General features: G+C 43.3%; 1 protein-coding gene across 6 annotated transcripts in view; it reads left to right on the forward strand.

Annotated features, from left to right (window-relative positions):
* The first annotated feature begins 1,380 nt into the window (after positions 1 to 1,380).
* The window catches only part of Fat1 (FAT atypical cadherin 1), a 130,386-nt gene continuing 104,268 nt past the window's right edge, over positions 1,381 to 27,498 (forward strand). For 3 of the 6 annotated variants that reach the window (XM_045146498.1, XM_045146504.1, XM_045146506.1), the window contains exons 1-2: positions 1,383 to 1,701; positions 14,985 to 18,267. In XM_045146498.1, the coding sequence (XP_045002433.1) occupies positions 15,003 to 18,267 (3,265 nt within the window). In that variant the 5' untranslated portion in view covers positions 1,383 to 1,701; positions 14,985 to 15,002. Of the gene's footprint in view, positions 1,702 to 4,245; positions 4,373 to 14,984; positions 18,268 to 27,498 lie in introns of those variants that run through there. The other 3 variants (XR_006636336.1, XM_004666369.2, XM_045146502.1) reach the window with 3 other exon arrangements.

Raw genomic sequence — 27,498 nt, forward strand, 5'->3', positions numbered from 1 at the left:
GATGGCTGGGAAGTGGGCTGGGTGCCCTCAGGCCCGTCTTCCCTTTGATTGCCTCTAAGAATCTGGCACCTTCCAGCTAACCCCTAGCCTGCAGGTCCTTTCCCCGTCCTTCCCTCCCCTACCTTCCTAGAGCTTCCCTCCTACCCCCCATGCTTTATCTGGAAGGAGACACTGCCAAGGGGGTCGGGGTCGGAAGTGCAAGTGAACAGGAGCTGTGTGCTTGACACTTTTAGGATGCTCAGTAGAATGGATGCTAAGGAGTGACATCGGGTACAGTATCTTTTATTAATGTAAATATGTATGTTTGTTTTTTAACCATGTAAAGCAGATTTTGTTCTATCACAGATGAGACCACTGGAACTTGGAGCAGTTATAGGACTTCCTCAAGTCTAACTACATACAATAATTAAGCACTTACTCTTTTCCTTGGCCTTAACTGTTTGAGCCCCTAGGCTTGTTTGGGTCTTAAATGTCTTTCATTTTGCTTCTCAAAAGAGAAAGACCAGCTATTTAAAGTGCCTGCCTCCAGCCCCCTCCCCCTTTTCAAGGCTTTGAAAAATTTTAATGCGGATCTTTTGGGGACAGTGTCAATTTACAGGAATGGCTCCCTTAGAAGTTCATGATGTTCAGGAGATATGTTTTGATTCTTTAGTGACATTAAACAATATTCCATAGCGGATATTTTCTTGTAGCCTAGATGCTGACAAAAGGCGACGCGTTCATTTATACTAACTTCCAACAGCGTTTGCATTTATCATAGTTTTCTATGTCGTTTTGAGTGGACTGAATTGTGTACTAGCTGTCACTACAGATTTCTGGAAAAATACGTTACGATTGGCTCCACCTCCATCTCTCCCTCACCCTCGGAACCTTCTCCATTTTTCCCAGTATGTCTAAAATTCCCCTGTGGAAAGGGCTCAAATTGAACACAAGTAGCTGAGATTTCCAGCACAAAGACCGCAGACAGCGCCATAGCAGGACTAACGCAGGCAGATCACATTCCTCGAAGTTGGAGGACCACAAAGTCCAAGTCGTCCAGTCCAGTCTGCAGAAACCAGCGCTTCCGCGCTGCAGGAAGCCGGCGGGTGACGACTTTGAACCGCGGAAGAGAACACACCTGCGGCCCCACGGCCCGGGCGCAGAGGGCGAGGCCGGCCCGCGCCGGAGCGGCGCAGGCGGCCGGGGACCGCGGCTGCCCGGAGCCCCGCAGGCCCCGCGGCGCCCGCAGCTGCGACTGCTGGCGGGCCGAGCGGGTCCGAGCAGCCCGTGGGCCGGGAGCCGGGGGCGGGGCGGGCGCTGACGTCACCTCCCCTCCCCCAGCTTCTCCTGGCGAGAGGGAGTGAGGGAGGGAGGGAAGGAGGAGGGGGGAATGAGGCCGCGCTCGCCGCAGCTCCTCAACTCGGTGGCTGGCCGCCTGGACATGTCCTGACAAACTTGGCTGCGCCCGGGCTGGCCTCCCCGCAGCCCTCGCTCTCCGCCTCTTTTCCGAGCCCAACTTTTCCCTGGGTCGGAAGCTTCTGGAGATGCGGCCACCCGGGTCCCCGCAGTGCCGGCGGACCGCACTCTGGTTGTGGCGATGCTGACGATCCGAGGAAGGCGAAGTTGGTATCTCAGAGCCCGCTCGTAGCACACACCTGAACAGCGCGAGGATTTCAGGCGACGAGGGCTGTGAGGAGGAGCAGCGACGACCGAGCGAGAGCGGTGAGTTCCTTGTTCAGTGCACGTCTCTCTAGATTTAAGTTTAACGTGAAAGGAAACTAGGTGGGGTGTTCGGCTGTGAGCGAGTGCGGGATTCATGCGCATCTCCCAGGCTCCACGCTCGGGGACTGCACATTCCCCCTCTCCTCCCAGCTGAGCCCCGCGCGGGAACGAAAGATCTCTGTGCATAGCTTCGGGAATTCATAAAACATACACAGAGCACTGTTCAAAAGAACTTGAGAAGAGAAGCCGTTTGTGCATTATTTCCAGTGTAACTTACAGAAATGGTGCCCAGGGAGGACGCATTGGGGACCGCGTGATCTGCAGTGGCGCAGCGCCCCCTAGTTCAGGCACGCGGCAAGGCGCTACTTGCTGGATTCCTTTCCTCTCCGACGTTGAACTTGGACCTGCCCGGCACTGGCACTCCACACTCCACAGATATGGATGCGAGCTCGGTCTACCAACCCAGCCTTCATTTATCACCCACCCGGGCCACACTTCATGAGAATTCCAGTAACCAGCTTGGGTGGACTGGATGCAGAGGCGGTGCTGGGGAAAGATTTTTTTTTTTAAACAATCGCTCTTCCAACTGATAATCTCCATGAGGCTGTGGGGATAGGTTTAGGGAAGGTTTACTATTTAAAGGACATAAGTGGAATTTGAACCACTTTCTTCTTGATTGTATGGCAATTCGCTCGTGGCAAAAAAACCCATCTCCAAGTCACTGTGTTGGTTAAAGAGTTAGCAAAATCGTCACCTGCGGCTGTCAGCGGTTCCTGTGGTGACTGATAGCAACTTCTTCCAGGCTAGTCCAGGGTTTTCAGTAAGCCTGGAAAGTCGAAATCCTCAAGTAGGTGTTTTAATCCTATTGAGCGTTAATTATATATGCATATGTATATATCTGTGAGTGGTGATTTTCACCAGGAATTTTTGTAACTAGAAAAATCCTGTGATTTTTAAGTTATGGAATATTTTTTGTGCATTTTTCTTTTTTTTAATGTTCTTGCTTCTCCCCTCCTAGCACCATCACCCTAGGCCTTCCATTGCTCTCCTCCTAACCTTCCAAATTGCTCGTGTTCTTGTGTGGTTGTGTCCTGAGGTAAGACTCAGCGCTGGGCATAGACCCATTGAGTTTGGAGATCGAGATACCCACTTTGTTCCTTGTATGAAATTGATCTGTGAGTCGAGGGACATTTTGCATAATAGTAGCCTCGGCCAAGCAAGGCTTTGAATGATGAAGTTTGTATTTGGTGGATGTGTGAATTGTGTGCATTTAAAACACTAAGCAAGGGAATATACAGCTTCGAATCAGCACACTCACTTTGCAGGTATTACTTTTTTTTTTTTTTTTTTTTTACCAGCGATAACCTGTTAGACACCATTTTTTTTTTTTTTGGTCACTTTCAAGATAGCTTAAGAAGTGACACTAACTTTGAACCAAAGAAATATTCTCTTAACAGTAGTCTCTCTCGCCCTCCATCTGCCTTACAGTACCCCCTGCAGTCCTCTCCAACTGCTCCCTGAGAAATCTGATCTCTTCGTCCTCCCTGCGTTGAAAAGCTCTACATACTTTCGAGGTCAAGTCGGCCCTCTTCTCCGGGCTGCGTCCCAACGCTGGTGCAAGGAAGTATATGGCGGCTGAGTCTGCACCAGATTTAGCCTGCGGCTGGAGCTGGGGCCTGGGGATGCGCCCGGGAGAGTTCGTTCACCGAGAGGGGCCTCTGATTGCCTGGGGTTTCTCCGGCTCGCGGGGAAACTTGTACTTGTTTGGCGGGGTTCACAGTCTGTGGCCCCTGGGGACTCAATGGAGGGCTGAGAGCGCGCACGAGGCGACTCCGCTGCCTTTTGTCCCTCCAGCCCCGGAGCTGGGGGTGTCGGTCCCAGTTGGTGCTCGCTACCTTGGGCTAAGTAGCTATGCACAAACAGGTCCCGAAGCCAACAAGGGCATTCCCCCTGGCCTCAGTGTAGATTTCGGGAGGAAACAGATTACTATCGAACTGCATTCCTTTCCAGACGGTCTGTGGAATTTCGCCCCACCAGGTGGAGACTCCGAGTGAGGCATTCGGATGCAGATTCAGGGATTTTTCTGGCTGTTGTGGAAAATCTAAAGGGAATCGTGGTGTCTTAGCTGACCCCTTTAAAAGGAGATTTTTTTTTTCCTTTTCCCTTTTCTCTTTTGAGTTAAGCAAATGTTTCGCCTTGCCTGGCAGGGAACATTCCATATACTTCTTTGCACCAGCATATGCCGGCTGCCCAACAGTAGTCTGGGTATTAGAAGCTCCAAACTAACTCGGGTGTTTTGCAAGATCGCCCTGGGAGCTGGCGGTACTGGGTACTCCCAGCCGGCTTTTGTAGCCACCGGAGTTTTCTTGATCCCCAGACGGGGCGTGGTCGCGGCCCCCCGCGCCCCTAGAGCAGCCGCCGGGCGCAGGGGGCTGGAGTTTGGGCGCCGGAGAAACAAGCGCCGGCGCGGGCAGGCGTGGCCGCGGGCGGAAGGATATCCTCCGCGTGGGGACAGGCGGCACTCGGCGATGCGGGGCCAGGCTTGGCGTCCACGCCATGCGGACGTGCGGGCCCCGTGAGGTGCCCGGCAGACCGCTGTCCGTCTGCGGGGCGCGCTGAGGTGGCGAGGTGTGCTCTCGGCACCCGCGCGCCACTTCGGGCCAACTTTGTCGTAAGTTGCGTGGACGTGAAGTTTGGGGCCCCGCCGGGCGGGAGGGGTGCGTGCGGCTTGCTGAGGCTTGGAGTGCGTTCTCGAGCTGCTTCGCGGAGGGCCGCGAGACTCCCGGCCGCAGGGGCTGAGCTGGCGGCGAACGCTCGTCCGGGCGGGGATGGCGCGGCGGCGGGTGCGGAGGACTGCGGCGTGAGGGCAGGGATCTCCCGAGCCGGCCGCGCGCCCGCCCCGTGGGGCTTACGCTTCTCTTCCAGGTCGGGCTATGGGAGGGACAGGCCGTGGGTCTGCGGAGGAGGCTGGAGTTCCGCTCGCGGCTCGGGCCCCGCCGAGTGCGGGGCGGCGGCGGGGGAAGGCAGCTCCTGGGCCGGCCGAACGTGGTAGGAGTGCGCCCTGGCTGTGCTTGTTCTGCTCTCCGGGAGAGAAAGTTGGACGGCTGTTGTTAGAGAGGTGATTCTGCTCGTCGGGACTTTTTCTTACTGTACTTCTTTGAAGGAAACTTTCTCTTGTCTTGTTCAACCCCCCCTCATCGCCCCCTGGGAACCGAGGATTTTTGGAAAGAGGACATAATTGTATGTTGTACGACAGTAAACTCTTATTTTCTGTGTCTGAGCTATGGTTTCATTAGGTGGCTTTTGTTAAGCAGCTACCTGGTGTCTGGTAGAGATTTGTTTTTTAAAACTCGGTCTTTACAAAGACTGTTGTAATCAGAACAGATTTAAGAGGCACAGCACTTAGTTTTTGAAAGCAGATTTCTAATGCCTCATAGATTTAGTATTTAAAATAGCGTGTAGTAAAAGCTAGGTAGAGGCAGTGCTTTTTCACATCACGCGTGAAGAGCACCAGTCATGTTACCCAACACATCTAGTTTAAGGCTCTTATGGAAAGGTGTTCCTACACTTAGATTGGCTAATTTTGGTATTTGTGTCTTAGGAACAGTGCTATGACCTCATAGTTAGAATTGGCCTCCCCCGCTCTTGTGTTGAAGCTTTAAGATGTACAAATACTAAAAATACAGTTTTTATAAACACTTGATACAATTCTCAATTGTGCCCCAGGTAGTATTTAATAAGCTCACTATAAGTTGTGTTTAAAGCTTTGCATTTGTATACCCAGTTCTTGAAGAATTAACATCTTAGATGAGCCAAATTTTCTTTTTTTTTTTCCTCCTCCTCCTCTTCTTCTTCTTCTTTTTTTTTTTTTTTTTTTTTTTACTGTGACAGGGAAGTAAGGTTGTTAGAGAACTTCATAAAATCATTTGGGCTATGAATTCATTTGCCTTTGAAGTAGTCTCTACAACTGTCCTTATTGAGTTCCTGTCCTGTGTCTGTGGGTCTGTGCATGCATACTGATACTGCTTTCACCTCACTGAACCCTGCCTTCCTAGGGCCCATTTTTAAGACTTTTTGAGCCACCTTTGAATTACTAATTTCTTTAAACGTCTATGTGGAAAGGATCTTAGAAATTATCCTTTTTAACGTTTTTATGAAGTCCTTCATTACTTGTTTTTCACCCAGGTTGTCTGATTTTATGTGGACACCAAATCACATCAGTACATTGTTGTTGCATTAAATGCTGCCTGGGTGGCCTAAAGAACATGATTTAATAGAGGGTGCTATAGGGTTCTGTGTGTATTCTGATCTTGAGTGAGAGTTTGTAGTAGGAAAGTAGTCTTTTGAGCAAATCAAGTAGATGATGAAACCAAACTCTGCAGTCTTAGCTGTTTCACTTGCAGGTGGCAAGTTTGCTCTTAGATCCTAGAAAACAGTTCTCATCAGAATGGCTTAAATAAGGTACATCAAGACCAGAAAGTTGCTATTTCTCCCTCATAACTGGGAGAAGTGCTGTATTGAAAATGTATACAGCTAAGGTGGGAGAGGTGTCTTAGCAGTTAAGGCTCTTCTTGCCTACAAAGCCTAAGGACCCAGGTTTGATTTCTATGTAAGGCAGATGTACAAGGTGCTAATGCATCTGGAGTATATGTACAGTGGCTGGGAGGCCCAGGTATGCCCATTTTGTCTGTCTGCCTCTTTCTCTTTCTCAAATAAATAAATGAATAAAATAAAATATCTTCAGTTACATTAGGAATTGGTGTATCACACATTTTTTCAATTCTTCCTGAAAGATCCAGATTTAAAATTCTACCTAAATTCTTGCTTGATTCCAGGTGCTTATTTTATATGTGGATACTCAATCATTATTTAACATCCCCCCCCCCCTTCATGACTGTTAAAGCATAGAGTTTTGTGACAATGTCTGCAGTGTGGACACTGATGTGGCATCACCTACCTGGTTCTGAAGTGTGTTGAAATGGTGTGTAACTTCATTTGGGACCAGCTGGAAGTGAGCATTTACAGAGCAGCTATTTGCAGTGGTGCTATTGGCCTGGTGGCTGTACCTGGATTTTCTGCTAATTTAGGAGGGGTGGATGTGATTTTGTATTTTCTCCCCTCCCTGTTCAGTTTCCTTCCATCCTCCCTTCTTAGTCCTTTTCCCATCTGTCCATTAACCAGTACACCAACTATGCTTTTCTCTGTGCAAACATTTGGCTTAACATAGTGCTCAGGCTTGAACAGGTTACTTGCTCTGCCCTGAAGGAGCTAGAAGTTCAGTAAGGGTGAAGGATATTTCATAGTTAGTGTAGGAAGAGATCCATTCTAGTCAAGGAAGCACTTTGGCCACCATAGCACCCGAGCTAGCTAGGGGATCTGGAGTAGGTGGGTTAGGATGAACTCTTCAAGAGGGAAGAATGGGTTAGAAGGGGATAAGTCAAGGAGAGGAAATGACAGTGCAGGGAACTTGTAGCTTGCATCATGTGGCTAGACTGTTCTTTGATGATAGGAGAGGCAAGACAGGGATCTTAGTGTATTTGAAATATCTATAAGCAAAGCACTAGGTAGTTTGTCCACGACACTGTTTTCGTTTTACTTTGACTTACGGATCTTTCTTTGTGTGCTATTTGCAATCTGTCCACCAAGGTTCAATTTCCCAGAACTCACATAAAGCTAGATGTACACAGTGGTGCTTGTGTCTCAAGTTCCTTTGCAGTGGCAAGTGGCCCTGGCACTCCTCTCTTTCTCTCTTTCTTTGCAAATAAGTAAATGATTTTTTATTGTTTGTTTGTTTATTTATTTGAGAGCAACAGAGAGAGAAAGAGGCAGAGAGAGAGAGAGAGAGGGAGGGATGGAGGGAGGGAGGGAGAATATGAGCATGCCAGGGCCTCCAGCCACTGCAAACGAACTCCAGACGCGTGCGCCCCCTTGTGCATCTGGCTAACGTGGGTCCTGGGGAATCGAGCCTTGAACCGGGGTCCTTAGGCTTCACAGGCAAGCACTTAACTGCTAAGCCATCTCTCCAGTCCTGTAAATGATTTTTTAAATAAAAGAATATACTTGGGCAAGAGAGATGGCTTCGTTAAGGAGCTTGACTTCAAAGCCTGAGGATCCAGGTTTGACTTCCCAGAACCCATGTAAACCAGATGACTTGGTGATGCATGTGTCTGAAGTTGATTTGCAGTGGTTAGAGGCCCTGGGGTGCACATTCATTCTCTCTTTCTCATGAATAAATAAATATAAAATACTAAAAAAAAAATTTAAAGAATATACTATATTAGCAGACAAAGGAGAAATACTGAGCATTTTCAAACCAGGGAGTAGTAATAGCACAAAGAAGTTTTAGTGACTGAATATATAGTTTTCAGAAAGTAGGAATACCAATAAGAGTGGAACACTGCCTGAACAGGTACATGAACTAGGTGTTGTCAGCAGAGATGAAAAGAGAGCAATTTTGAGAGATTGTTTTTAAAGAAAAGTCAAGTTTGACAGGTGGGAGTGGTTGATTTGAGGGGCAAAGGAAGAGAGGGAAGGGAAGAGAAGAAAGGCTGTAGGGAGGTTAAGATGCTGTAGTTCAGTGTCCAGTTTGTCAAAGAAATGGGAGTCATCAGTTCCTTGACTTCTCACAGATTGGTGAGAACCTAGTTAGATTTCAGTTTTTATGTTTTCCTTTCTGTTTGATTTCTTAGGTTACAAACTTGAGTGATATGAGGAATTAATAAAGGTCTTCACTGAAATAGGAAAGTAGAGTGCAAGAGGTGTTGTTTGCAGTGGGGTCGGGCAAAAAGGATATCTAACTTAGTTTGGGTAATATTCCAGGAAGAGTGCTCCAAGGCACTTGAGGTGCTCAGCCCTGGGCATTCATGATGGAAACTGAGTGTATGAGACCTTGAAGGTGGTCAGGTTTGTCATGCCAAACTTCCAGGTGGAAGAGGCAAAAAATTTTGGAATGGGTAGTGTCTTGTTTTTACATTGCTTCTTTGTTTGGGGCATTTGACAATGTGAAGGACAGGGTTTTGGGGACTGAGGGAGGATGAACATAAGCTTTTGGCTCATTAAGAAGCTGCTTGTGTTTCCACATGGTTCTGAATGATCTCTCTCCAGCAGCTGACAGCAATGATTTTAGGGAAGAAGGGATATAAAAGGAAGTTTTTTTTTTCTTTTTCTTTTAAGGTAGGGTCTCTAGCTCAGGCTGACCTTGATCTAGATTTGACTATGTAGTCTCAGGGTGGCCTTAAACTCCTTGCAGTCCTCCTACCTCTGCCTCCCAAGTGCTGGGATTAAGGCCTGTGCCCCCACACCTGGCTTTTTTAAAAAAATATTTTTGCCAGTATAAGAAAAAAAAAATGAGGGTGTTGCCTTAAAGGAAATGCAGTCTTGAGAGCAGCTTATTTTTAAGTAAGGAGGAACCTGTGTTTATAGTCTCAGCCAAAAATTGTAGAGTGCGGGGATCATTGAAACTTCAGGGCTGCAGAGGAGGCAGAATTTTATAGCATCAGGATATCTATTTACAGGTTGGGCTGGCCCCATTTCTTCGGAGGTGGGAAGATACAATGGACAAGACTTTCAGGAAGAGGAAGGAAAAGATGAAGGACTCTTTCCTTCATTACCCCTACTTTTATGATCCATGGAACTTTCACATGTCTGATCTGTCATTTAATGAAATGCTGGTGTGCATACCCAGGTCTTCAGGGAGGGGCCATAGTTTGACCATTAGTGAAGCCTTACTAATTGGGGAGTGGAAGAAGTAACAGTGTTAATTGTTGTCCACTCTTCCAAAGCATCCTAGAGATTACTTCTATTTGCAGAGCAAAACAAATTAGGTGATAGGATCTTGAATCAGATGAGGTAAACAGCCTTTTGAGTTTCTCTTGGGCAGAGTTTGACCTGGAATGTATAGGTGATACTTGGAGGATGAGCACTGAGCTCTGTCATGCCTTCTCCAGTTAAGGGGGGGTGCGGGGGGCTGGAGATAGGGCTGTATGGAAGCCCTCCAGGGAAAATACCTGAGTTCCATCCCCAGGTCCCATGGAAAAAGGCAGAAGCTACATACGGCTTCTATAATCCCAACACTTGGGAAGCAGAGGCACAAAGCTGACACCTAAAGCTAGATGGGAGGCTGAAACAGAAGAATTTACCAGGAGCCCATCAAAGAACAGCAGATTGAGAATCCAGGAGAAACGCTGTTTCAGAGGAGGTTAAAGGCTAGGATGGACCTGAAAATTGTCCTTTGACTTTGGCATGCACAGCATGGCACACATGCACCCACAGCCACACACATATACACAAAAAGAAACAAATGCCTAAGTAAATAAAGTGAGGGGATAAATGATGAGCCTAGGGATGTCTTGCCCAGCAAAGCATGGTTACCTGTCTTGACTTCTATGTCATCATATCACAGCCCATCTGGAAACAGATGTCTTTATGATGCCAGTAGACATGTTCTGTATATTCATGGATATAGGCAAATTAGAGCTGAATAAAATTATGTCTAACTTGCTTATGAGTGAGACCACCTTGAAAATTTTATTTTTGATGGGTAAGACCATGAAACTGCTGAAGTTTTACATTCTGAGGATGGTTTGTAGTCAGCACTGTTAGTATCCTTTGGGGAGACTAATCTCAGTTGAAAATAGGAGTCAGTTGTTGATATTTGAAGGTAATATTTAAAGAAATCTTGCTAGAGTCCTGACACTTACATAGCTCTAGTCAAAACTAACAACAGGCCTAGGAGATTGCTCAGTGGATGAAGTACTCACTGCTCTAGCTGGAGTAGAGTTCCATCCCTAGAGCTACTGTGTAAGTGTGATGAGCTTCTGTAATCCCAGTGTGCAGATGCTAATGGTGAGGTAGGTGGTGGAGACAGGGAAACAGGAGGTTCCTAGGGAGCATAGCAAAGACAGCAGAGCAAGAAATCCTGCCTCAGGGGTATGAATTGACCCAAAAGTTGTCCTTGGACCTCCACATCGTGCACGAGTATGTGCGTGGGTGTGTGTGTTCTCATCTCTCTCACACACAAATAATAATGAATATAAACTATCAAGACTAGCAACAATGGCTTTACAGAAAGTCATGAAAATACAAACCTAGCCTGAAGATTCAGCATACTTTCCAGGTTCATGCCACCCATTTTTACTGAAAATTCTCTTCAGATGAGTCAAAAAGAATTAGTGTCCATACAGAAAAAATGCAAAGTCTGGTCATTGGCCTTTCGTAAAACTGAAAGCTCTTGCAAACAGTGCCCCATATATTTTATTAGAAAAATGCAGTATTGAGTGTCACATATGCAAGTTCCAGCCCCTACTCTCCACTGTTTCTGGAAGCTAGGAATTGATTCTAGCTGAGTAACAAATGGTCTTATTTTGTAAGAAACTTTTTGGCTTTTAAATGATTTAAAAAATCATTAGACATTTTATTTTATATACAGTAGTTTTTCAAGAAAAGTGATTTATATTTCAAATTTAAATTTGTACTTACATTTTGGACAGCTTTGTGATACTGCTTTGAAAATGTACTTACCTTTCTTGCAGACTGGCATTAAGGGTGTAGCTCAGTGGTAGCACCATGCTTAGCAGTTTTGAAGTCTTGGGTCCAATGCCTAGCACTAAAAAATTAAAAGAACACACTAAAATGATGTTCATATTCTAAATTTCAGTATCAAATTAAATTATAGTGATACTGTCATTGGAGTTGATGTACAATGAGAGGTGGGAGAATGTAGTGAGGGACAAAAGAGGTCTGTCTTTAACTTTTGTGTGTTTAAACAAAAAGTTGAATGATGTCTCAATGTGTGAGGGGCTGAAATGACTCCTTGTACATGTAATGATGTGACCTCAGTAACAAGTATGTTCACATTTAAGAGTGTATGCACTTGAAATGCTGTCCTGTCTCTTAAGTTCCACTGGAAGGGGGGAATACTTGTAGTCATAGTCATGCTTTCAACACAGAGGCTGGGCTCTAGTTTGTGAAGAATGTGCATTCACAGTAATTGATTGAAGCACTTTACATCAGTTTCTAATGAAGAAATATGAGGATATTAATGTCTTATTTTTACCAGAAGAATTATTTTTCCTCCTGTATTTATGGATTTTCAGAAGTCCATACTAAAGATATTGAAGTTTTGGACCTGAGGCTCTTTCCCCTAATGACTGAACTAAGTAAAACTCTGTTTTCACTTTGGAAAATGTATTTTGTAAGTCATAAATTATTGTGAGTGCAAGTAGTGTGCTCACCTTTTAAATATCATCAGAATATAACCCTGGAGTGAAATGGTTTTTGAAATTTAATTTTCATAAGCATGAACACTAGGTAATGACATACTTTTTAGATGAAATGATGTTGCTGTCTTTTTTCCCTCTGTAGCTTTTCCTATTTATTTTGCATAGAGTTACAGCTATATAGTTTGTGGCATTTAGGAAAATCTGAGTTCACAGTACTTTACTAATATTTCTTAATAATGCCTTTTAAAAAGTAGACTTAAGCTGGGTGTGGTGGTGCACAGCTTTCATTCCAGCATGGGGGAGGCTGAGATAGGAGGGTTGCTGTTGGTAAAAGGCCACCTTGAGACTACATAGTGAATTCCAGGTCAGCCTGGGCTAGAGTAAAACCCTGACTCAACACCCCCCCCAAAAGAAAGTAAGACTTAAATTTGTGTGTGTGTGTGTGTGTGTGTTGTGTGGATTTGATTAAGACTCCAGAAGTTGGCAAGAGGGTCCAGTGATTTCTCCCAGTGGTGAGGGCAATGTGGCATTAGCTCTTAGATGTGGGGCATGCCCAAGTTCTGATACTGGCCTTCACATAGTACAAATATTTATGGAGTGTTTCCTTGTCATACCACTGTTTTTTGGTTCCCTTATCTGCCTCAGTCTTGGAGTTCAACAAAACTCTGCCCTTGACTGGCTGTTCTTCCTCTCCCCTCCCCTCCCTTCCCCTCTGTTCCTCTCCCCTCCTTTCCCCTCAGGTCTCCTCCCTCTCCTTTCATGGTTTTAAGTGCCATCTTCCATATTCTGACTCTTAAATCTGTGCCTCCAGGCTGGATCTCTCCCACTCACCATACTTGGATGACCAGTATTAGTATATGCCTTTCCATATTAGCATTCTCTTGTGACAGCTACTTGAGATAATCAACTTAAATGGAAGAACACTTTATTTTGTCATGGTTTCAGAGGTTTCTCTCATTGTCATAGTGGTGGCCTAGAGCATCATTTGGGAAGTTGTGGTAGAGCAGGTATGCTTACCTCATGGTGGCTGGAAAGCAAAGAGAGAGAGGAAGGCCCTGGCTTCCCAATATCCCCTTCAAGCACATACTTCCAGTGAACTAATATCTCTCATCTAGGCCCTGCCTTTTAACACATGGATCTTTGGTGTTCCCTGCCACAAATTTCTCATAATTTGCCCCAAACTGAATTGCTAATCTTATTTGCAAAATTTATTCTTCCTTCAGTCTTCCATTTCTTTGGTATGTTGTAGTTCTGTTCTCTTTGTTCAGCACACAATCCTTGACATCTTTGAAACTGCTTTTATTTTCTCTTCTTCTCTAGTTCATCAGCAATCTCCTTCACCCCAACTCCACCATTAACCATTCTGGGTTCAGCCAGCCTGTCTTTCATCTGTTTTATTGTGACAGCTTCTAAGTGGACTTCTAGTGTCTGTCCACATTGCTCAACCCAGATTCCAGAGTGACCACTTGTCATATTCAAGTAGATATCACCTCACATTCAGTTAGATCATGCCACTTTGACTGCTCAGGATCCTTTAGTGGCTTACTACTTGTAGCAAAAGCCATTCATTCATAAATTATGCTTGATTAAATAAATACTCAAATCTGAGAAACTGGATCAATGGAGTATAAGGAAGAATTCTAAGCCATGAGTAGAATACTGTGCACCCTGTGTGGGGTGCCCATGTGACCACCTTCCAAATTGTACAGTATAGAAAAGGGAGAAAAGGAGTTACCTGGCTGAGGAGAAACCCCGCAGTATCTTAGTTAAGGGGCCAATGTCATTGTCAACATTGATAAGTCATGTTGATTATGCCCCTTGACACAGTGTGAAGAAAATGACTCTTTTTACCTCCACAACACAGCTCTTCCTCTCAACCGTGAGAAGAACAGTAGATCCAATTGAGGGTCATTTTGCTTAATGAATATTCTACAGAATGCTTGACTATCACATCTCAAAACTGCAAAGGGTGTTTAAATAAAGGAAAACCTGGGTTCAGAGTAGCCTAAATAGCACTGAGACTGAAGGTATCACATGGCAGGAGATGAACTGGAATGGCAATATAGCAATATTGGCTCATTCATTCTCACCTAGTAATGTGAGCATTCCTGGTGCTTCTCCTGGTTGTTTTCCTAAGTGAAAGTTTCTCTACAGGGGTGATTTTGAGCCTTAGGAACATTTGATAACATGTAATGACACTTTTCATTGTTCCAACTGGGCACATGCTGTGGGCTTTGAGGGAGTGAAAACCTAAGAATCATCCTGCAGTGTCCAGAGAAGCTAAGCATTGTTTGTGAAGTGTGAACCATGCTAGGGTGAGAAACACTTTTAAATGTGGAGCTCTCTTTTTCTGTGGGTAGATCATGATACAGCCTCTCTTTCTTCTCTAGCTTGTGCCCATTATCTAATGGGCTCTTATCTCTCTGCCTCTCATTAGGCAGCATACTGTATGTCAGGTCTTGGAAGTTTGGTTAACTTTCAATACCCTAGCAGCCAGAGCTGTACCTGGTGCATAGTAGGTGCTCATTAAATATTAGTTGAAGGAGTTAAGTAATTAAAGGAGCAAAAGTTGGAAGCAAGAAAATGATAAACTGTACCCATGCTAAAAATTCCCAGTAAATAGCAGGTGAATACCTTCCCCTTACTGCCTGTTCTCTTTTCCACTGTAAGCTGCTGTATCTGTGTACATTTTTCTCCCCCTCAAGCATGTAAATGGACATTTGCATGCAATTTGTTTGCCCCCCTCTCTTTCACCCACATAAATGGAATAAGTGCCATTTTTCTCCAGTTAACCTGTAGGTTAACACTTGGGGGCTGAGGCTGGTGGGTTGTGAGTTGAGGCAAGCCTGGGAAAACATGCTGAGAATCCATCCCATTTTTAAAAGATTGGTTATTACAGTTGACAGGCTTTAATGATCATGATTTTTGAGTCATCAGATATGAAAAATGTGAATAGGATTGTTGCATTAAAAAACATTCATATTCCATGTAGATGGCAAATATTTTATTAAAGTGTAAGGGTTATATTTATAATTTACACTTGTTTTATTTCTTCTGTTTTAGGTGCCTGAGGGCTAAACAATGGGGAGACATTTGGCTTCGCTTCTGCTTCTCCTCCTCCTCCAACATTTTGAAGCCAGTGATGGAAGCCACAGACTTGAGCCAACTCCTTCTGTACAGTTTACACACTTCCAGTACAATGTCACTGTGCATGAGAATTCTGCTGCCAAAACCTATGTGGGCCACCCTGTAAAGATGGGTATTTATATCACAAATCCATCATGGGAATTAAGGTACAAAATCATCTCAGGAGATAGTGAAAACCTGTTCAAAGCTGAGGAGTATGTGCTTGGCAACTTCTGCTTTCTTCGAATAAGGACCAAAGGAGGAAACACAGCTATTCTTAACAGAGAAGTGAGGGACCAATACACTTTGCTAGTCAAAGCAGTTGAAAAAAACACGAATGCAGAAGCCCGAACAAAGGTCCGGGTGCAAGTGCTGGATACAAATGACCTGAGGCCTTTATTCTCACCCACCTCTTACAGCGTTTCCTTACCTGAAAATACTGCTGTCCGGACCAGCATCGCAAGACTTAGTGCCACAGATGCTGACATAGGAACCAATGGGGAATTTTACTACAGTTTTAAAGAGCGAACAGGAATGTTTGCTATTCACCCAACCAGTGGCGTGGTCATGTTAACTGGCAGACTTGACTTTCTGGAGACCCCTCGCTATGAGCTGGAGGTCCTTGCCGCAGACCGGGGGATGAAGCTGTATGGCAGCAGTGGTATCAGCAGCATGGCTAAGCTGACCATCCATGTGGAGCAAGCCAACAAATGTGCTCCTGTGGTCACAGCAGTGACATGGTCACCCTCTGAGCTAGATAAGGATCCAACATATGCCTTTGTCACTGTGGAGGACTGTGATCAGGGTGCCAATGGGGAGATAGCTTCTCTAAGCATTGTGGCAGGTGACCTTCTCCAACAATTTCGAACAGTGAGGTCCTCTCCTGGGAGTAAAGAGTACAAAGTCAAAGCTGTGGGTAGTATCCATTGGGATAGCCATCCTTTTGGCTACAATCTGTCACTACAGGCTAAAGATAAAGGAAATCCTCCCCAGTTCTCTTCAGTGAGAGTTATTCACATCATGTCTCCAAAGTTCAGAGCTGGACCAGTCAAGTTTGAAAAAGATCTTTACAGAGTGGAGATCAGTGAATTTGCTCCTCCAAACACACCCCTGGTCATGGTGAAAGCCATTCCTAGTTATTCCCATTTAAGGTATGTTTTTAAAAGTACATCTGGAAAAACTAAATTCAGTTTAAATCACAACACTGGCCTTATTTCCATTTTAGACCCGATTAAAAGACAGCAGGCATCTCATTTTGAACTTGAAGTGATGACAAGTGACAGAAAAGCTTCTACCAAAGTGTTGGTTAAAGTCTTAAGTGCCAACAGCAATCCCCCTGAGTTTATGCAGACTGCATATAAAACATCCTTTGATGAGAACACACCCATTGGTACCACTGTCATGAGTGTGAGTGCTGTAGATCCTGATGACGGTGAGAATGGGTATGTGACCTATAGTATTGCCAATTTAAATCATGTGCCATTTGTGATTGACCATTTCACGGGTGCTGTGAGTACCTCAGAGAACTTAGACTATGAATTGATGCCTCGGATTTATACTTTAAGGATCCGTGCCTCAGACTGGGGCTTGCCATACCGCCGGGAAGTTGAAGTCCTTGCTACAATTACTCTCAATAACTTGAATGACAACACACCTTTGTTTGAGAAGATCAACTGTGAAGGAACAATTCCCAGAGACCTGGGTGTGGGGGAGCAAATAACCACAGTTTCTGCTATTGATGCTGATGAGCTTCAGTTGGTACGGTATCAGATTGAGGCAGGAAATGAACTGGATTTGTTTGGCTTGAACCCCAGCTCCGGGGTACTGTCATTAAAGCAATCACTAATGGATGGCTTGGGTGCAAAGGTGTCTTTTCATAGTCTGAGAATTACAGCTACAGATGGAGAAAATTTTGCCATACCATTATATATCAACATAACTGTGGCTGCCAGTCACAAGCCAGTAAACTTGCAGTGTGAAGAGACTGGTGTTGCAAAAATGTTAGCCGAGAAACTCCTGCAGGCAAATAAATTACATAGTCAGGAGGAGGATGAGGACATTTTCTTTGATTCTCACTCTGTCAATGCTCATGCCCCACAGTTTAGGAGTACTCTTCCATCTGGTATAGAGGTAAAGGAAAACCATCCTGTAGGGTCTAATATCATTTTCATGAATGCTACTGACCTTGACTCTGGCTTCAATGGAAAACTGGTCTATTCTATTTCTGGAGGAAACGACAATAGTTGCTTCACCATTGATATGGAAACAGGAATGCTAAAAATTTTATCTTCACTGGATCGTGAAACAAGAGACAGATACACACTTAATATTACTGCTTATGACCTTGGTATACCACAGAGGGCAGCTTGGCATCTTCTAGATATCATGGTTCTAGATGCCAATGATAATCCACCAGAGTTTTTACAGGAGAGCTATTTTGTTGAAGTGAGTGAGGACAAGGAGGTGAATAGTGAAATCATCCAGATTGAAGCCACTGATAAAGATCTAGGACCCAATGGATATGTGATGTACTCTATTGTTACTGACACAGATAAGTTTTCAGTTGACAGTGTGACTGGTGTGGTGAAAATTGTACAGCCGCTGGATCGTGAGGTACAGCACATGTACTACTTAAAGATTGAGGCCAAGGACCAATCCAAAGAAGAACCTCAGTTGTTCTCCACTGTGCTCTTGAAAGTTTCACTCGATGATATCAATGACAATCCACCCAAGTTTATTCCACCTAATTACCATGTGAAAGTTCGAGAGGATCTGCCAGAAGGAACCATAATCATGTGGTTAGAAGCCCATGATCCTGATGTAGGTCAGTCTAGTCAGGTGAGGTACAGTCTTCTGGACCATGGAGAAGGCCACTTTGATGTGGACAAACTTAGTGGAGCAGTTAGAATTGTGCAACAGTTGGATTTTGAGAAGAAGCAAATGTATAATCTCACAGTGAAGGCCAAAGACAAAGGGAAGCCAGTTTCTCTGTCTTCTACTTGTTATGTGGAAGTTGAGGTCATTGATGTCAATGAGAACTTATATGCACCAGTGTTTGCCAGCTTTGTGGAAAAGGGTGTAGTGAAAGAAGATGTCCTTGTGGGTTCATCAGTGATGACAGTGTCAGCACATGATGAGGACTTAGGAAGAGATGGGGAGATCCGGTATTCCATCAGAGATGGTTCTGGTGTTGGTGTTTTCCGGATAGATGAAGAAACAGGTAATTATGTTTTGTTGCTCTAGCTGGATATGCTCCCTTGGGTCTTGTCATGTCTGGCTTATGGTAGTTTTTATAACTACCAGTTGGCTTCTTTTGGAAGCTCAGTATAGAAATACATGTGTATGCTTTTTTTCTGTTACTATATGTAGATTGTAGGGATCTTTAGATGTATGTAGTGAGCCCTGAAGATGGAACCCGAGGAGTCTGAATGATTACATGGGTAGAAAATGAGTAAAAACTATAGATAAATAAAATGTATTACCACTGATAACTGATCTCTAGGGTTTTACTCTTATCAACATCATGTGGTTTTTATAGTAACTTTGGAAGGCTTTTCTGAAGTGTTTCATGCTGTTATGTTTGCAGGTTTATAACACCACCAGTACCTTTGTCATACTATCCAGAGGTTATTATACACCTGTAAAATTATGCAACATGCCCTGAGACTTTCAGGTGCTGAGAGTTCTGTAATATGATCTGTTTTATCTTCTTTGGGATTTGAGAAGTACATATTTGAATTATATTCAGTGTTGGAATATTGAAGTGAAAAGACCTGGCTTAGAATCCTGGCTCTTTCAGTTGTGGTATTGGACAAGTGAGATAGTCCTTAAAACTAACCTTTTCATCTATAAGATAAAAGATTACCGCCCCCCTCCCCAACTTGTTGCAACTCTGGGGATTGAATTTAGGGCCTTGCCCAGATAGGCGAGTGGTCTACCCTTACTACATGACACAGTTACTCCCAAAATCTTTTTAAGGATACAGGTAATAACATGGGAAAGCTCCTACTGTGTGTTGAATTTGTTAATATTTTGGACATGGTGGTACTGCTGTGCTGTGATCTGCTTTCTCCTGGAATAATGTTCTAAGGCTGGGATTGTCAGAATAGCCAGTTCTTCCTGGTGTGTGCTGGTTTGATTTTTCTGTTTGCTTTGCTCTGGGTTCACAAGTACTGTAGTTAGAGGTCAGGCTCTAGAGTTAGAGATTAGGCTCACTGGTGGGGCTTGAGTGTGACAGGTGCACGGGTACCAGAATTAGAGGTCATTCTCCCTGATGGGGTGTGAGGACGAAGGGGGGAGGGTTAGCTTACACATTTTCAGTCTTTCTGTCAACACCACGTAGTCCAAAGGGTCTGGTACATAGGAGCTACTCGTGTTAAAAGGATAGTCAGTTGATGAAAGTTTTGGTACAGCCAACAGAGTTGAAAACAGAAGGATCTCAGCTCTGAGTAGGCTGAGGTGGGCCTCAGTTGTTCACTAATTTCATGGATGTTCCCTCAAATCTGTTCACTCTGAAAAGGACCTTTCTGTTACATTAAACCTTTTATTTTCAAGAACAAAAGAACCCCAGTGTTTTAAATTGTGCTTTTATTAATTTAAGGGATTTAAACAGTTCATTATATTCCATTAGTACTACTCACCTAAAATTCTTATGATTTGTTTAAACCAAAAGAAAATAGCATAATCAATAGTATTTGGTAATCAGTTATCTGAGGTATAGAGTACTATCCTACCTTCCTTCTGTACATTTTTAGCACAGCATCATTATAGAAAAATATTCAAGTTGAAACTGATGTGTTTAAATTCTCTGGGAACAATTATTCTTTCTTTTTTCTCTTTCAAAGTAGATTTCAAAGCCTACAGAAATGTTACAAGTTAAAGTTGAGTCACAAGATAGAACTTGAATCTTAATTTATGTCTTCATGACTTAAATTGTACTAACACTGTCTTTTCTTTTCAATATGAGAAGAATTTTTATTGTTGCTTTTTAAGAGATTTAGAAACTAATATTTTTCACCTGTAAATTTAAGGAATGGAATTCTTAATTCCAAGGAGTGGCATCCTGAGGTCCACAAGCAGTCTTTAGAGCTCCAAAGCAGTGGCAGACTTTTCTGGTGGAAATTTGGTGGGAGGGTGGAGGAGGAACTGGGATTTGGGGCAGTAAGGTTCATAAGTGTGTGGGAGACTGTTAGCATTTGTATAAATGATTTTTTAAAAAATATTTATTTGTTTACTTGCAAGCAGAGAGAGAGAGAGAGAGAGTGAGTGAGAGAGAGAGAGAGATAGATAGAGAGAATGGGCATGGCATGGCCTCCAGCCACTGCAAATAAAGTGCAGATGCATGTGCCTGTTGTGCTTTTAGCTTACATGGGTCCAGGGGAATCGAACCTGGGTCCTTTGGCTTTGCAGGCAAACACCTTAACTGTTAAGCCATCTGTCCAGCCCAATGATGATGTTTAAAAGAAAGAGAGAAGATGGAAATTTCTAGTTCATTCTGTAATTCTTATTTTATAGAGGAATATATATACTACATGTGTGCTAGGTTTATGTGTGTTTTCTGAAACTGAATAAACAACATATTTACATACAAGACCATTGGATATTATAAGATATAGTGTTTGCAGTAAAATTATATGACCTAGTTATTTTATAGATTCCTGGCCAGGACAGTTGGTTTCTTTAGGAAAAATCAATATGTTTTATGCTGGAGAAGTACCAGAATTAGGCTTTTTAAAAATTATTATTCACTTTGAACTTAATTTTAGTTCAGTGTGGAATGTAGAAAGATAACCTGTCAGTGAAGAAAGCTAAGGGCAGATTGGGAATAATGGTTAGGGACCTCCCAAAACAGCCCTAATAAATGATTGGAGTTGTAGTTGGACTATCTGAGGCTAGGTTAGCACTTTCTGGAATGCTGTTCTGCTCTCCGCCCCACCCCCAGGCTATTACTTTCCTCACAGGGATGCATTTAATATTGCAGGACTGCTTTGCAGGAGACCAGTCTCTTCCTCTGTCTGCTTCTTGCCTTTGGCTTTAAATTGCTGGCATTGATTTGAGTATAGGACCTTTATTGTATGTATGTATGTATGTATGTATGTATGTATGTATGTATGTGTGTAGGCTTAATTGTTTCAATATTGTCAAGTATGTATAACTTTTATGTACTTTTCACAGACCAGAGGATATTTCAGTGACCTGAATGTAGTTTTTGCTATTTTTAAGATTCTTCGCTTTGCTTAAATTTGGAACATCCCCTTAAACGTAATTTAAAATATGAGTCTATGGACTTCCTAAAATGTGTCATGAGAAGTACAGTCCTATTAGCAGTGCAGTTTATGAATATTTTGTTAACTGCTTTGCAGGGAGGAGACATGTAGTTGTGCTATGGGAGGTGACTCCTGCTGGCTCATGTGGTGATCTCCGTGTGTCAGTGAGAATTGTGCTGACACTGTGTAGCATGGATGCTCTGGCACAATGTTAGTGAAAAATTATTTGGAAAGTAAGTCTTGTTCGAGTACCAATTTCTAGAGTTCTAATTAAGGTTCTCTAAAATTCTCTCAAGATCTACCAAGAGGATTCTGGGGTGAAATCTCTCTGGAGCTTGTAGAAACTCATGTTTAGGTTCTTGCTTGCCCGATCTACTCTGCCTGCAGCTCCTTTCACCCTGCACCTGCACCTGCCCCTGCCTGTCCATGGTTGCTTTGCTGCCCAGTCAGCATACAGGAAAGAATTGTGAGCATCACTCTTGTACAGTTTTGGAATAAATTCTATATAGTCTTGACTGATGGTACCTGTCATGCTAACTAGAATTTTAAAACAAAAACGCTTAGCCTAAAGCGACCCCCCCCACCCAATTTGTTAATGGATACTTAGTTTGAATGAAGCAGGATTTAGTAGAGTCTCCTTCCTGGTACTTACATGGTAATGGGATGCCTGTAGGCACCTTTTCCCTGTCATCTGGAGTAGTTTGGTTTTAGTACAGCCCCCATTCTGACTGAGTATTTGAGGAGGCCATTTTTTCATTAAGATAAAAATAGAGTTTAAACTCATTAATGCTTTGTTACTCATAGAGTCTCAGTTATGTTTTTAGGATTGAAATGTATGTATATTTCCACTGAAAAAGTTGGAATGGGTTAACCTGGAAGTACAGTTGCTGTGACAAGATAAATCCCCATTTATGAAGGATGGGAGGGAAAATGACTGCATTTTTATTTTCTCAATTTTTTTTTTTTTTTTGCTTGTTATTCACACGCCCCCCACACACCGCTACCCCAGATGCTAGGTCTATGCTCATCTGCAGAATTATAGTCCCAACTGCTTAAATGTATTTTATTTTGATAACAGGGTCTTACTAAGTCACCTAGGCAGTCCTTGCTGTGCCTCAGCCTCTCCAGTAGCTAGGAACACAGGCCTATACTACCAGACTCAGCCAAGGACTGCCTTTGTCTTAAGAGAAAATGGCTACATTCTAATAATGGGGAAGTCCTAATGCACCATTTTTGTGCCACCAGCTTGATGATTTGGTCCTGGCCTTCCACAGTTAGGTGGACACTGGATGGGTGCATTTGTGTACTGGAAACAGAAAGGAATTCCTGTCAGACTGGCCTGTCGGCTGACCCTATTAAGAAGTTCTGGTTTGGCAGGACTCCAAATACTTTATTTAATATTGGTAAAATCAAATTTAAAAACATGTTTTTCTAACTTAAAGCAGGGTGTTCTGTGCATCTTTTAGGCCTTCTGTGTTTTCCCTGACAGCCTGTTTTCTCATGACAGGAAACAATGTAGAGGCTGCCATTGGACCTGAAGCTTGTGGAGTGATGGGAACTGGGCAGCCTTTGGGAGTGTAGCAATGGAGCTGTACCCTGTATTGGAACTTGGTCTAGAATTCCTGGTTGCTTGAACCTAAGTAGATACTAGTGGGAGGCTGGGTGAGGGATTTAAGAAATGTGCTGGTGAAAGGGCTTTTGTCTTGCCTGTTTCCTCCTTAAGTGGCCTCAGCTGCTGTCCTCTCTTTTTTTGTTCTTCTGGCAAAGCTGAAGAGGAAACTTCCCAGACCCAGTAAGGCTGGAAGCCAGGCTCCGGCAGGAATCATGTTTGATGGTGTGCTGTTCTGTATTTAAGAGTAAAACATCTCTTTTTATGTATGACTGTGAGGGAGGCAGGGAAGGAAGAGGAACTGGGATCTAATTAGATGCTTAGGAAATTCCATTTTGTTTGGAGTGAAAACAGGATCAGCTTTTCTTTAGTTATTTGCATGGTATTTAGTGTGTCGATGCATCAGGTTCTGGGAGAATACATGTATGTAGTTGGGGGAGAGGTATAAGTCTGTGAAGGGGATTCTGGGTTGCAGTGTGTTGTGCAGGTGCCTTACAGTACCCTTCTCTGAGTTCAAATGAAGTGTGCGAGGCAGGTCCTGCAGGTTGTCTGAGAGAAACAGCCTTCTTACAACAGCATCTTTGGCCCTTGTTTTTGATGGTGGGGATACTAGTAATGGTGGTGGTTTTATAGACTACAGCCAGGTGTGGTGGTGCATATCTATCATCAGTCCTAGCACCAGGGGCAGCAGAATTGCATGTTCCAAGCCAGCCTGGGCTACATAGTGAGATCTTGTCTTAAAGCCAAAATAAATAAAATAAATAAAAACCCTAAAATACTGACTAAAGATACTGAATACCAGGCACTGTTCTAAGTACTGTGTATGAGTTCATTTATTCTTGCAATTACTAAATAAATACTGACATAGGGATGTCAATATTTCAGATAAGGAAACATTTATGGAGAGCACAAGCAACTTGCCTAAAATCTCTTGGGTACTAAGTGGCAGACCTGGTTTATTGCTTCTTATTCCTTCATAATGTTCTAAGAAAGTCCATGTGAAAACTGCTTGGCATTAGGTTGTGCTGGGAGATTTGATCTACCTTTCCGCTTTGGCTTTAAAGGAGCTATGTATCTGAAAGTCTTTTGACTTTTCCCCTTAGAATCACATACTGCCTTTTAGCTTATTTAGAAGAATAGGAGTTTAGAATTCACAGTGATGGCATTATAGAACTCTTGATTTTCGAGTGACATGATTACAGTGGGTAAATCACAGTGTGGAAAGCTTTGCTGTGTAATTGGACAGTGAGGAGTTGGATCCGATTGTGCTTCATCTGTGTTCTCAACTGAAAGTATGGTCATCATCAATAAAAATCCTGCCTCAGAATGGAGAGACACTCGTTGCCAGAAAGGTTTTTTTCTGTGGAAACAGTGCTTTCAATGGTTCTTAGGATCTCACTAACCTCCAAAACCAGTTTGCTCCACTGGGCAGCCTAAGCTACCTTAATCTGTATTTCCCCTTTGTATTGTTGTCCTCCTGCATTGTCCTCTGTGATGTTCTGTCTTCCAGCTGTCCCACTGGCCATCTGGCACAGAGTGAGAAAACCAGTCCTCATCTGTACTGGCTGGGAACTATTCCTTTGCTGTAAGAAGTTTATAGATTGGTTGTTCATAATTTTAAAACTAACCTGTGTATATAAGAATTTAATGTTCAACTAACATATGGTCTTTTCTTTCCATTTGCCCACCTTGCATAATTATGAAAATAGAACAGATTTTCAAACCTTGGTGGGGTTTGTCTATATGGCTGGAGTTGTGGGGTTTCATTATTAATCAGTTTATGTTATTTTCTAATTACCGTTATGGCATGTAATGGTTTATTCTTAACGCTACTGATTTTCAATATTGCATGATCACCATATGAGGCACAGTGTCATGAAGCACTCTTTCATGCCTTTGTTACTTGGCATATGTGGACTTGGGGGAGATAGCCATTCAAGAGCACATGCCTGTGCTTACTGAATTGGCAGAGCTCCAGCTTAGCAACAGTGATGCAGTCTTGGAAACATACATGTACTTCACTGTCCAGTCTTATCAGTCAGCTTAGCTTGCCTTCCCAGTTGTTACTCTTTATCTCCTCAGGATCTCTGGCCCTGTTATTGAACCTTTTTCATTACTAGGTCTCTGCCCTGGCTTAGTGAACCAGCCTGTTAAATAAATAGGACTCTTTGAAATTGTCTTTTTATTTTTTTAATGTGTAGGAGAGGATACTAAAGGTAGTTTCTCAGTGAGTTTTTAACAACTAAAAGCTACCTGGCTATTAATAACTTAAAACCTCTTTAGTTTCTGATAATTTAACTGTATTCTTTTCACTGACAAGCTTTCTTTCCTCAGTTTTCACCATCAGCATGCAATTATAGTGAATATTTACTGAGAGTAACTATGAGCCACTCCTATTACAAACAGTTTTTCTTTCTTTCCTTAGACATTTACTAGATGGATCATGGTAGTTCATGAATAAAATTAGATGCTGTTATACATTGTGTGATTAAGATGTTTATTAAATAATAAAATATGACACTTCATGGAGACTATGGTACATACTGATTTGTGTCATTGAGTTTTGAAGTCTCTTTTTGCTAAAATTGGCATGACATTTGTGATTTTTTAAAAAAATTATTTATTTATTTATTTATTTATTTTTATTTATTTGAGAGCAACAGACACAGAGAGAAAGACAGATAGAGGGAGAGAGAGAGAATGGGTGCGCCAGGGCTTCCAGCCTCTGCAAATGAACTCCAGACGTGTGCACCCCCTTGTGCATCTGGCTAACGTGGGACCTGGGGAACCGAGCCTTGAACCAGGGTCCTTAGGCTTCACAGGCAAGCGCTTAACCACTAAGCCATCTCTCCAGCCCTGTGATTTTTTTTAACTGTACCCCATGTAATAGATCATTCTTTTTAAAAAATATTTTTATTTATTTATTTGAGAGAGAGAGAGAGAGAATGGGCACAACAGGGCCTCCAGCCACTGCAAATGAACTCCAGACACGTGTGCCCCCTTGTGCATCTGGCTAACTTGGGTCCTGGGGAAAGGAACCTGGGTCCTTTGGCTTTGTAGGCAAATGCCTTAACCACTAAGCCATTCTTCCAGTCCTTACAGATAATTCTTGAATAGAGAAGTCCATCTCTCTCACCTCTTTTTCCGGTGGCATCAAGTTCCAGCTCTGTGATGAGCTGTAATGTCTCCAGTTGGCTTTGTGTGTGTGCCTCCCTGGACCCCCTGTGTGAGCTTTGTGGAGGCAGGCAGCCATTGTCCTCTGCAATCCTGGCCCTGTGCCTGAGAGATCAACCTGATCACTTGGTCAGCTCTGCTCCTTATCTCTCATACTTCTCCTTACTGAAGCTTAACAAGCTTTTATTTTCACAGGACCTAATTATTTTAATAAAATAAAAAAGCTTCAAAAATTTACATACTCCCTGCCTACAGCCTTCTCTTTGTCTTCCTCCCACATTCTTCCCACTGAACCCCCACTTTTCCCTACTGTTTTTTCTTTTAAATTGATTTCTTTTGTTTTAAACCCTCCTCCATCATCCATTACAACCTGATTGTGTGCCAAATATTATGCATCTCTTGTGCAGCCAGTGATAGCTACTGTAAGGTCGTGAATGAAACCACTTTATGTCTGGGAGGCAGTGGTTCAAGCTTTCTTGCCCATCCTTTGCCTCTTACATTCTTTCCCCCACCTCTTCTGCTATAGTTCTGAGCTTTTGGAGGGTGTGATGGAGATGGCTGAACACTTAACTGTTACTTCTTCTCAGCACATTGATGATTTTTGAGTCTTTCCAGCAGTCACCACCAGCTGAAAAGAGAACTGACTATAGCCAAAAATGAGAGCGGGGCTGGAGAAGTGGCTTTGCAGTTAAGGTGTTTGCCTGCAAAGCCAAAGGACCCAGGTTTGATTCCTTAGGACCACATGCACAAGGGGCCACATGTGTCTGGAATACCTTTACAGTGGCAGAAGGCCCTGGCACACCCATTCTCTCTCTCTCTTTTTCTCCCTCATTCTCTGTCAAATAAACAAATAAATAAAAAATAAAAAAATATAAAACAGTGAGAGCAGCAACTAATATACATGCAGAAACATAAGGACCAGTTTGGTGGGCATAATATATCTTTGTAGCCACATAACATGTGACCTTCCCAATCAGAAGCTTTTGGCTAGGTCTTCAGTATCATTCGTGAATTCCCTCTGATAGGGCGGGTCTCAAATCAAGTTATCTAATTCGATTCCTTAGTTACCTCCATACGGGCACACCCGTAGAGAGTGCATCTTGTCTGGGTGGCCAGTTTTGTAATTTGCAGGATCCATTGCTGGTTAAGACTATTTAATGACATTTCTCCTTCAGCAGTCTATATAGCACTGTAACTGAGCGGCTGGTAGAGGTTTATGGTTCAGTTCTAGCTTGATTTCTCAGTGACCTTGAACCAAAGCATGTGATGTCTTCAGAAATAGGGTCTTACCTTTTAGTTCTGGTGTGACCCTTGGGAATAACATGAGTTGTTTGGGGGACTTCAGGGACTTCCTTTACTAATACTTTACTGGCACTGAACTTTCTCTCTTTTTTAAAAACAA

The sequence above is a fragment of the Jaculus jaculus genome, chromosome 1 (genome assembly GCF_020740685.1).
Source record: "Jaculus jaculus isolate mJacJac1 chromosome 1, mJacJac1.mat.Y.cur, whole genome shotgun sequence".
In the NCBI taxonomy this organism is placed as follows: Eukaryota; Metazoa; Chordata; class Mammalia; order Rodentia; family Dipodidae; genus Jaculus; species Jaculus jaculus.